Source organism: Sprattus sprattus (assembly GCF_963457725.1).
Source record: "Sprattus sprattus genome assembly, chromosome: 3".
In the NCBI taxonomy this organism is placed as follows: Eukaryota; Metazoa; Chordata; class Actinopteri; order Clupeiformes; family Clupeidae; genus Sprattus; species Sprattus sprattus.
In genome coordinates, this window is record NC_137922.1 from 38171134 (window position 1) to 38183490 (window position 12357).

Consider the following 12357-nt stretch of genomic DNA (forward strand, 5'->3'; position numbering starts at 1 on the left):
TGTTCACTCTCTCTCTCTCTCTCTTTCCCTCTCCACAGTCCTGCAATTCAGCAAGATTTTTTTCCCTTTCGCAAAAGCGGATGATCTAGGTGTGACTGTCATCCAAGAGATCTCGTTTCTAGGAGATGGTGCCCCTGGAGTGCCATTCACACAGATCACATTCGATTCAAATATACTGTTTCTATATTCTCAGACATATCTGACGAATCTCTAATAATTGCTCATGATCATGGAAACTGAATGCACCTTAGTATTAAACAATATACTCTAAATTCATACACCATCTGTTATAAGTAAACTGTGATAGTTGTGGTGCAAGAATCTCGACAAAGCTTCGGTTACAGGTTTCTGCAAACAGGAGCTTTGAGGAACCTCTTGACTTTTCTTGTACACACTATGGACTTAAAACACACTATGGACTTAACAAAAAAACATAATCTTTTCGTCATTTTTTCACAAAGCATTGTTAACGAGGACTAATGACAAGAAGAACAAGGACATTTGATGCACCTTACAAAATAATGTCAATTTCTTGAGTCTGCAAGATACAGTTGGAGACATATGTGACTTCAAACACAACTGCGTTTATTCTTAATATTTTGTAACATAAAGAACACCCCATGAGTGTACATACAGGTCTAACCTCTACACAAATCATCTCAGGCACAGTTACATTGAAAAATAGAATACATGATCTCTAAGCAGCATTTCATATGTGTTAAACATACCACATGTTTTAGATAAAATATCTACAAGTGTTTCTTGTTACAAAAATACATACAGGTCATTGGAACACCAGGACCGTTCAAGGATTAAGGGGACTACACACATGTTCAGGTGTTGTACCATGTCAAACGACGATGAACTGAAAAAAATCTGTTCTGCAATTACACTGCAGACACAGAGGAAATGCACTTATCTGCAAATGGTGAGGGTTTTCAGGCTGTTTAAACAATTTTTTTCCATTTCTTTTTGTTTACTGGTTGCTTTCAGAGACTAACAAAACTTAAAAAGTACAACTTTGTGCACACGTCTTAAGTCGACATCTGAATTTGGGAATAGAAGTGCTCTGTTGCTCTGACGTATGCATGGGAAGGGAATAAGCTTAACGTGACTTCAAGTATTATTAGGACTTTTCAAATAGGGCTTTTTCTGCCGAATCAGTTTCACCCTTTATCCATTCAAATCAGTGCATCAAATAAACAATAAACAGTACCAGAAGTTCAATTATGCATCTTTGGTTATTTTTGGGGGGCAGCTACACTGTGGTGCCGAAATAATCTTTAAAAACAATGTAATATGCTGTCTTTTGTGGTAATTTGGCACAGTAAAACAATCCAACAGCATTTGAACCCTGGTATGTCATAAAATGTACATAGAACTTCTCTTCAGAGAGAGATCGTAAATTTCAGAAGAATCCTTTGGATTTTTCCATGAAAATTCCTTCAGGCATGATTTAAAAATTATTTAAACGTGGCATGAACTTGACATGACATCCATGACATTGGTTATCAAAGTTTTAAAAGGTAAAATTGTCAGACGGTCATAACAGGCTTGAATAATGTTTTACTGAAAACTGTCAAAATCACTGTCCTGTTTGACTTGAAGACTTTGAGTACTTCTCAACAGTGTCGACAAATCATCTTTCAGCAATGTTAAGAAGTATCTAAAGACCTACAGGCATTAAATGAAAGGTAGGATAAGTAAATCTTCACACCTCTCAAGGAAAACTAATGAGGCACATTTCAAGTAAAATCGACCAAAAAATGCCCATAACAGTGAAGACAGAAATAAAAAAAACAACAAACAAACAAAAAATCAACTCTTCATAAACTGGACAGTAGAAATGTAGGCGCTTAGCGGTGAAGACAAACATTTCAAACCACCACTACAGCATCTTCAACAAAAACTCTTCCACATCCTTTGCAGGAGCGTAAAACTATGGCGACCCTTCGTCAGACCATGCCTCTTTATAGATCGCCTATATATATACAAACAGTACAAATCCCATGTAGTAGTGCAGACATATAGGCAGACAACCCAGTATTTTACAATGGTAGTTCATCAAGAAAACAAACTCAAACGGTTTCCATTTGCCAAGGACTAAAGATCCCCATAAGGGCCCCTGTGTTACTGATTGTATAGTGGAAGGAAGTGGAATGGTGTGTAGACAATTAACTGGGTAGTTCTTTGGGTGTCCGTTGCTTAACCCATGGAAATACAGTAAGTTGCTCAGTATTCAGGCCATTTCTTTTGCTGAGGGTCACAGAGGAGCTTACTGACATGTTATGAGTTGATCGCTTTGTCGGACATCATGAGTACTTTTGAAGGCTGTGGTTAAAGTAAGGCCAAAGATGGCGGAAACAAACTGAAATGGGCCCCCGGCAACAGTGCTTCATGTAAAACATCGGCAAAAGGCAACCTAGTGAAATCATGGGTTGGTCTTAACAGGGGTAACCCATCCTCTGAATACCTACAGGCGCATTTCCAGCATCTCAAATGATACAAAATATGCACAATGCAGTAGCTCGTAATGAACACAATTTAGAAAAACATGGACTGAAAAATTTGACAGATGCAGTGAGATAAAAATTATATTAATAATAACTAATTCATACTTTTCCGAAGCTACTGCTTTCAGGCATGTATTTAAAATCAGCACAATGCTTTTGAATGCTTTCCACCCTCTATATATAGTGTTCCATATCATAATATTATGCTACCTGTATATAGCTATTACTGTATATATAGCTAAATATACCTATATATAGCTAAATATACTATTTGAATGGATCCATGTATGTGATATAATATGGCACTAGTAACTAGTACAAGTCATGAGGCCAAGCCAAATATAGCTTTACTGATTAAAATGTATGGCTTCACTGATCTATACAATGCATGCCTTGTGGATAATACATATGTGAGTGAATACACAAGTGGATATGTTGCCTACACTATGTACCATGAAACACATTCACCAAAACTATGATGCTTGGATTGTAATGCTTTGAAGGTATCCATTGGAAGAGTTCCTAGAAGATAAAGGCACTGTGATCCCAGACAGAGCAGCTGAACAGATGCATCTAGACACGACACTTAAGCACAGCGCTAGTGGCTGCAATGCTAATCTCTTACCAAACAATAACCCGCTGTCTTTGCCTAATGTGATGAATAACTCTGCCCCTGTAATGATGACATTATCTCAATCTCGCTGTCGTGCTGCGTGGAATCAAATTAATAAACAAATGTGAAAAAAAAATACAGATGAAAAGGGAAAAAAAGAAAGAAAAAAAACTCAAATTACTCCATTGTGATGTGAGATTCTGGGCTTCTTCACCAAGATTCTGTTTTTCGAAAGATACAAATATCAGTTATTCTGTTCCTGCAGTCCAACACAGATGAAATAAGAAAAATGGAATTGGACAAAATTGGAAGTCCAAAGACATAAATAAAAAGAATAAAAAAAATAAGATCACTTAGAAGGGAATTCTATGACTAAATTAGGACAAGGCCTCAGGAAGTAAAACAAGTAAGAATATGTTCTGATCCCACTTAGTGGGCGTCTCCATTCATTGTGCTGTCGACCAATGGGCTCAAGTTAGTGCAGAGGTGGCCTTCAGGCTCGTTCTCATTGGCTAACCAAAGTCAATCCGGGGCCTGTATTCCAGTACCATTGGGTAGACCTAGGAGAAAGACAGATAGATGCCAATTAAAACCATCAATCAGGTATTAAACCACATTAGGAAAAGGTGGCAGCAGCATATCACTTCTGAAACTGAATTTTGATGGGGGAGGGAGGAAGGCGGTCAGGAGGTATTAAGGTTATGGAATTTATCATGGAATATATTTTTTGACAGTAATTTACAATGGTAGTTTACTGACTAAACTCAGTGGACGGCATTCAGTTTAATGGTTCGTCCTATCTTGGTTTGACTATTTCTAATCTGATTGGTGTGAAGGCAACCTCAGGTTGGATTCCTTTGCCCTCCCAGTTGCAATTTACAGTAGATTTTCATGGAAGCCAACATTTTGTGCATTTTGTTCTCTTTGACAGTCCAGTTAGAGTGGTACACTCAATGATGATTGGCTAATATCTCTTCTCAATTGTTCCATGGGTATGAATCAAGCTTGGCTTCTCTCTCTGTCTCTGTCTTGAAATGTCTGTGCAAGCCTAGGCTACTGTAAAGGAACAATGATTTGGCACTGAAAAGCTCTTCCTGATCTCCCCTAGCTTCCGCTAGCAGTCGCCCTCTGCTCTGCGCACAGCCAATTTCACCAAGGGTCTATGTTTTATGTTTTTAATGTATGTATAACCAGTCAAATAAAGAAGGTAAAAAAATACACAACACATTCAGTACATTTCATGGCCCTGGAGTAGATTTAATAATTTAATTCATAAGAGTATGCTTCAGATGTACTACTTTTTCTTTTTAGATTTATTAATGGGCTTTTTAGCCTTTTTTTGGACAGGAAGTGAGTTGGAGTAAAGAGGTGGGGAGAGGATCGGGAAACGACAGCAGGCCGGAATCAAACCTGTGTCCCCGCGGGCACTGTAGCCCGTAATGAGGGGCTTATTGGATCGCGCCACAGTGCCCCCCAAGATGTACTACTTTTACACTGACATAGGATCAAGTCCCAAAGAACCTGAGCACTAATTAAGTAGTGCCCGATATAAATGTCACTATGATGAAATGTATATTACTAGTCTATTAACTATATATAACCATGACATAAAGTAATATGAAGGCAATACATCATGTAATCAAAGTAAAAAAAAAAGAAGAGATTTAGATCTTATATAAATCACTATTAATAAAGACCTGGGTGGTAAACTTGAGGCTGTCCTCCACCGCCTCTCCCCTTTTCTCTATTTTTAGCCATGCACAGGACATGTGTTGGCCTGTAAATTAAAGTGCAGGAGACCCAGCAGCACAGAAGAGTAATCGGAGAGGAAGGAACTGCAGAGTCGGAACATCAGAAATATGCAACAGGCTAATCCTCACACTCATCTGGAGACAAGGAAAAAACTCAGAGATGCCGGTTTCTCTTGACAGATGACGTGTAGACGATCTGGTCACGCTAAGAGGAGCTACCCTCTGTCAACACAAATTCTGTTTGTGTGTGTGTAAGAGAGAGGGAGATGGTGTGAGTGTGTGTGTGACTATTTGTCTGTAAGTATTTATGCAGGTCTGGTCTCACAGGTATTTGTAAGGGGTGTGTATGTGTGTGTGTGAAGTGGTGTTTCTATGTGTATTTATGAATGTGTTTGTGTGCATGTGTGCATTTGATTAAGTGTGTGAGCATGTGTGTGTGTGTGTGTGTGTGTGTGTGTGTGTGTGTGTGTGTGTGTGTGTGTGTGTGTGTGTGTGAGATGCATAGAGAGAATGAGAAGATGAGAAGGAGAGAGAGAAAGAATGAGAGAGAGAGAGAGAGAGAGAGAGAGAGAGAGAGGCAAAGCAATGTCTACACGTGTGCAAAAGAGGTCATGGTTGTGAGTCTGTGTCTCATTCTGCATATGTCTGTATGTGAGGAGATTTGTGTGTTTGTAAGTGTGCTTGTGTGTGTGTGTGTGTGCCTGGAAATGTGTGCAGGTGAGTCACACCAAACCCAGACTGGGCCCTATTTTTGGAGTGCTAGGGGGAATGACATTTCAGCACTGCACCTGAAGAGAGAGGAAATTAGACGGCACCGAAGGTGGCGGCGGCCGATACTGGCCCACTTTTCTGGGCCGTTTCCCCCGAAAGGGAATTAATTTCCAACCTGGTGTAGCCTTCATCCTTTTTCAGTCCTTTTTATACCAAGAAAAGAAAGAGAGAAGAAAGAAATCTGGACCCAGGACACTCCAGCCATGGGGATCTGTCCAGCAACGAACTGTACACTACTATGTTTTACCTAATTATTGTGAACTTACACAGAGATTCCTGCAATCACCTACTTATACCGCACAGTGGATGTGTGTTACAGGTCAAACACTGAAAAATTGATAAGGTAGTTCCTCACTGGAAATTTACAGCAGAATTTATGCTCCTTTATGGTAGTATAAGGGGGTTAAGACAGAGATGCACTGTGGACATCGAAAATGATGAATAGCTACTGGAGTTCTGAGCAAAATGCTTAAAGTTCAAAGTTCAAATCAGTGGTTTAGTACCAGTATAACTTCAGTACTAAAGAATTATAAGGACAAAGAGGATAAATCACATCTTAATACTTTGTCAACTCTACAGAGAAGATATTGCCCTCACTGTCTTTGCAAAACAAACATAACTCCCTCATCAGCGCAGACACAACATGGAAAGACACAAAAACAGGTCAATGTTCCTCCAGTCAAACTAGGACATCAGCCTGGGCGCTAACAAACTATATCTGTTACCACCGTGATAAGCAGGTGAAGTTCTTTACATGGCCTTAAATGGTTGTTCAGCCTCCTCAAATCCAATTCTCCTGGCCTGTCTCTCCAGCACCAATACAGTCGTTCACCGTTTGTGACATTTGACCCCTGGAGCTGCCAACACCTCCCCAAACGCTTGTCTAAAAGGGACCGTCACCAGTGCTGGAATTAGTTCCCGAGGTGCCTGCTCCTGACGGAATGTACTGATTGGCTGGAATTGTTTACGGCCCGGTCCGATCCACCATGTTTGTTTTATATTTACAGAGCCAGCATCGTGTACGAGTTTTCTTGAGTGCAAGCGCTAAAGGACTGTGAGGAGAAATTCACTGAATGAATTATATTGGATTACAATCAGATAAACAGAATCCACCTTTAAGGGAAAATATATCTAATAAATATATTTAATATCTAATAAATATATTTAATATCTAATATATTTCATGACATGTCTGGGACTAGCCAGCAGTATTGTCTGTGTGCAAAATCTGGGATATTATTTGGAGAGTAAGACAGACAAACAAAGCATGGCACACCAGCATTTTTTTTGTTGCAAATGCATTTCCCTTTCAGTTGTGTGAATGCCTTTCTGCTAAATCAACAGAACGTAGCTTACGCACACAACTCATTATATTGGTTCTCTGCACTGCTCTTATGTGTCAGGCTGTACTAGCAACCTCTTTATGCACAATACTTAACACTAGAGGGACTCTCTGTGATTCTGTGTTGATAAGGATCCCCCCCCCCCCCCTCCTCCTCTTCACCTTCAGTGCAGTGAGCAGCTTCAGATCATTGCTGGTTTGGAGGCTTGCCAAAGCCTTGCTCGCCGCAGATATGGAAATATCAATATCCGCAAACATCAAATATGTCCTTTGGCACCGTGGACACGGTGGACAGGAAATACTCACTTCGGAGGTAATGGTAGGCTACTCAGCCCACACAGAGTACAGTGTCATTCCTTTTTTCTTTATTTTTTTCTTTCAGGGACAGAAACACAGAATCTGCTCTCAAGTTTGTATTACCTGTAATTTTACATTACAACGATCAGTGGTGGTAACTCATTCCTTGTGTACACCTTACTATTAAAATGTAATTGAAACCTGCCTCTGGTAATTAAACGTTATAATGTTGCAATTGAGATTTTAGTGATTTAACTGATTGCTTTTGCTAGTTGGCTTGACTAGACATTGATAAACTTCATTGACCAACTCTAATATCTAAGTCCAGTGAACCGTTTTAATGCAGGTGGCAAAACACTAAACACTAAATGTGAAAAGTCAGTTAAGCCAACGGCACTGTAGATTATTCCTAACAGCTTCCATATTCCTTCCATCATTGGCCATTATTCAGCTGGGGGCGTAGCAAAGAAAAAAAGCGACAGTAAGGTTTAAGCAGATCATTTTAAGATGATGCCACATCAGAGCAGTCAGAAGCCCACCATCTCTACTAAGCCCCCCGCAAGATGATGTGTGTGGCAATTACACAGTCATCAAGTGTGGAGGAGCAGGGACAAGAACAGGGAGAGTTCACTTCATATCGGCGCACAGCTTACATTCTCCCCGTGGAGTCGCCACCGCGTCATATAGATGAACTCCATGGTGTGGTCCTTACCCATGATCTCACCATTGCATAGAACGTCTAGCTGTGGAGAAGACATCATAGATGTAACTTTGTACAGTACAGATATAGACATAGATAAAGACATACACACACACACACACATATGTATATATATTTGACTGAAGCAAAGCATACACCATCTTTGCAATGGTAGACAGTGTGGTCATAATGATGGAGTTGCAGTTATGGATGCTTTCAGTGAACTTAATATGCCAGACAGACATATAGATTAATTATTTGATACGTTTATGCATAATATACCTTGACTGATATAATAATGTTTTGGGAAGAATTACTCTTCACTGTAATTTTGACCACTGTCATGTAATTGCGCTACAATTATGAATTAGTGCTAACAATTATGCTACACTATAGCACTTTCACAGAAATGTCCATCAATGTGCGTTATCCAAGTACAAATACACAGAATTAAGTACAGTGAACCCATCTAATAAATCCATAAAACATTTGATTTGGGATATTATCACCGCCACATGATACACAAGATGTTGCCCATCACTGGCAGTGCAGGGCCTTAGCTTTTCTCATAACACTCTCTGTAAAGTAGAAAAGGCAGGGCCACAGAGCGTGACCCCTGGGTCTGCCTGATGAGAGTGGACAGCCTCAACCGCTATGGCTGTATGCGTCTCACCAGGCAAGACAGGAGACCGCAACAGAGGCTTGGGGAATCAGCACCCCAGCAGGGCACCTGGTTAGGCAGACATGCCCCAATCATCCACACCCCACCCCACTTTCCACAACAGCAATTACTCAAGATTGGCATTGGGGGTTCTTGTAGCTAAACTGACACATGGTAGTGCTATCCCTTCCTGGGTCAAAGGTAAAATTTCTTCTTGTGAGTAGGCAATTCTGCTCTGAGTTTCTGCTCTCATACGCTGAGAGAATATCACATCTAAAACTAGTCTAAAACGAATCATCCAAAATGGAGTCTATATCATGTGCAACTCATTCCAAGCAATAGGATGTGCGGAGCATATTAAGTTCACTGAAAGCATCCATAACTGCAACTCCATCATTATGACCACACTGTCTACCATTGCAAAGATGGCGTATGCTTTGCTTCAGTCAAATGTTTCTGAAGTAGTACAGAAAGGGCAAAAGAGGGTGGTAAGCATCTGCCATCTTACCTCGTATGAATTCGGGAGCTTCAGCTTCAGACTGAGAAACTTCTTGATTGTTCCGACAGTGACTCGCGTGGAGCAACGGATGAACTTTTTCATTAAGCCCTAAACAACATCATCAATGACAACAACAATAATAAGCACACTTTTTGCAATAACTCATACGTGGTTGGATAAGAACATGCTGTTCAATGTCACTGTTTTGCATAATGTCTCCATTGGAAACCTCTATGCCCCCTTATCCCCCCGGCCTTGTAAGTAATTTAGCCACTGTGTCATTGTGAAGAGGTATTGTGATGGCAAAAATAACTTCATGACGACCACCTAGGCAAATGAATACCTGTAGATTGCTGCTCTCGTCAGCTAGTCTGACCTCTATTTAAGGTCAGAGAAAAAATGATTTTTTTTTTTTAAAGAACTAACATAAATAACAAGGTTTTTTCTTCTCTCATAAAAGGCTTGAAAGCTAGCGGGATTATTAATTCCCAAATATCCCCCCATATGCCTGTCAAGGGCATGTTAAGAGGAAAGGGTGTCAAGGTCTACCACTAGGCAAGATATCCTAGCAACCAGTTGAGCAGTGAATGGCAATGGCGTGAGTAGGAAGAAAAGAGAAGAGGAAGAAAAAGGAGATGAAGGAGCTCGATTCAAATGTGTACTTTATAAAATGACGGTCTGAAACTAAGCATTGAAAATGAAACTGAAAGCAAAATTAGAGGCTGATTGGAGGCTACAAGAGAAATAATGGCAGATGAATATGCTCAAATATAATAAGTAAGATTAAATACTGTATGTATGTATTTGTGTATGTATGTATGTATGTATGTATGTATGTAGGTATGTTTGTTTGTATGCATGTATGTATGTATGTAGGAGTGTGTGTGTGTGTCTCTCTGTGTCTGTGTTTGTGTGTGTGTGTGTGTGTGTGTGTGTATATGAATGTATGTACGTTTATATTTATGTATGTGTGTATGTACATGGCTGTCTATTTAATAAAGTTCAGATACAGTAGGGGAGAGGGGTGTTCTGCAGGTGGGCTGACCTTGACAGTGTTCTCTCCGACCTGGCCGTTGTTACGCAAGCAGTCCAGACAGATGGCAATCTGAGGGTCACTGCGGTGGTAGTCCTTATCGCCATCATCATCTTCCTCATCATCCAGACGGGCTCTCTTGGGCCTGGGGCTGCCATCTGACAGATGAGGAAGCATTTGTGGACACAAATGAGAATCAACAGCTCGTTACAGCCATTAAAACCCTTTCATAAACAAAATCCTGAAATTGAGGGAAATGTCAAACTAATGCAAGCTAGAAGTTAAGACAACGAGTGAAAAGACTGTGGTGGTTTGGTGAATTTGTAATGTTGAGTGAATTTGCATTTAAGAAGAAGAAAGGTTCCCTGTTTACCTCTTCTTCAGTAACCATGGTATTTCAAGGTACATTAAAGTGTTTAACGTAAAGTAGGTATGATGAAACCCATGGCTCAAGAGAAACAACAGAAATCTAAAACCACATTGATATTTACATTCAGCAGGTATACGGACGGCCTTAGTCAGAACATGTGCTACCCTGGAGCTCAAGCTGTAACTGAGCATACCAGGATGCTTAGTGAGGGAGTGAAATGCCTCAGCCTGTGCAAAGACCTTCCCCAAACATAATTCCAAACAGTGGCTGCAAGACACACTGCAAATTAAAGACCCTGCCTGCTCTTTGGAGAGGCTGCATTAGAATTGGATTAAGTGTTCATCCAGAAGCACTCTCACTTTCTTTCCTCCTTCTACATCTCCCCATTTCTGCCCCCCCCCCCCCCCCCCCCCCCCCCTCCTTCATCTTGCCCCCCAGTCTCAGCTTTCTCTCTCTTCCCGCTCTGTATCCCCCAATCCCCCCCCCCCCCCCCCCTCCCCCCACACACACACACACCACCAGCTTTCTCTCTCTTCTCCCTCTTTTGCTCTCTTCCTCTTTCTTTCCTACCATGTCTTTCTGTTTCCATCATTCTATCATCTCCAACAGCACCCCTGACCCCCCCTCATCTCCACCGCCAGACACACTTTTCTCTCCGGAGAGAAATTACTGCAAAAGAAAAAAATAAATGCTATTGGGGAAAATTAATACTGAAGGTAATTATCCAATCACTAAAAATTAGTCCCAGCTGCACACACTTAAGTCATCTCTCTCTCTCTGCTGTGTCCCAGCACACAATCCTGTGTGTTTGGATGGCACTGCTGGGGGAAAAACTATTTAACCAAAAAAAAAAAAGACGGATGCAATGCGTTTAATAGCAGACTGCAGAGACATTCTCCCCAGATCTTTCAACGGGGGCACATTTGTTCGCCTAATTTTGGCTGGCAGTGGCATTCAGCAGCTGGTGGTCGCATTCTGGAACGCTCCGAAGCACTCAGAGGAGAGAATGCCCTTGTTTTGGGGCGTGTCCATAAAAAAAGGTGCTATTTAGAGGTTCTACAGAATTCCTGCAGGTTCTATATGTTCCACAAAGGTTCAACAATGTTACTTTTACAAGTAAAAAAATTGTATAGATACTTTGGGTTAAGTTTACCTCTAAAGAGACATTTTAAATGAGAACATGTAATGACTCCAATTAATAAATATAGATAAAGCAAAAGAATCAATAAGGGTTTACATTCTACATCTTCAAATCGTCGTGTCGTTGGCATCTGAGCCAAAGATAATATTTGTAAAGCCTTTACGATCACATCTTGATCAAATCTTTTGTAAGATTACTATCATTTATCATTTAAGTGGGACAATGTACAAAAGTACTAGGGACTCAATCTCATAGAGCTCCGGCAGTGAATCTTTATTCCAATGACACTACTTCCAAGGCATATTCTCAGGTGCAACAGGCAATTTCACCTTCACTGAAGAGGTTTCTGCACTTGGAATGAAAACATAAAACAGCCAAAAAACTGCTCTTAGACATTTTAAATGCATCACAGGACAAAGGAGTCTGTGCTGCCAATGTATTAAAAAAAGTTATGGAGGGAAGTTAGTAGGTATCCTTGTTTTAGTATATTTTCAGTCAGCACTGATCAAATGTCTACTTGAACACATCAATACATTGGACAAGATAAATGCCTACAGGACAAAACAAACCAGAGACAAAGGAAATCTTAGCTTGTAAGTGTACCTGCTAATTTAAAGGGTAGCAGAAATTCTTGGTAAATTAAATGTACTGTAAACTGATACGTGA

The 12357-nt window shown here is 40.4% G+C and overlaps 1 protein-coding gene across 2 annotated transcripts in view; it reads right to left on the minus strand.

Annotated features, from left to right (window-relative positions):
* Positions 1-1308: 1308 nt before the first annotated feature.
* Positions 1309-12357, minus strand: part of pcgf5b (polycomb group ring finger 5b) — an 18039-nt gene continuing 6990 nt past the window's right edge. The window contains exons 5-8 of one of the 2 annotated variants that reach the window (XM_080835913.1): positions 10193-10338; positions 9157-9255; positions 7941-8026; positions 1309-3686 (exon numbers count right to left, since the gene is read on the minus strand). In XM_080835913.1, coding sequence (XP_080692039.1) covers positions 7967-8026; positions 9157-9255; positions 10193-10338 — 305 coding nt within the window. In that variant the 3' untranslated portion in view covers positions 1309-3686; positions 7941-7966. Of the gene's footprint in view, positions 3687-7940; positions 8031-9156; positions 9256-10192; positions 10339-12357 lie in introns of both variants that reach the window. The other variant, XM_080835912.1, reaches the window with a different exon arrangement.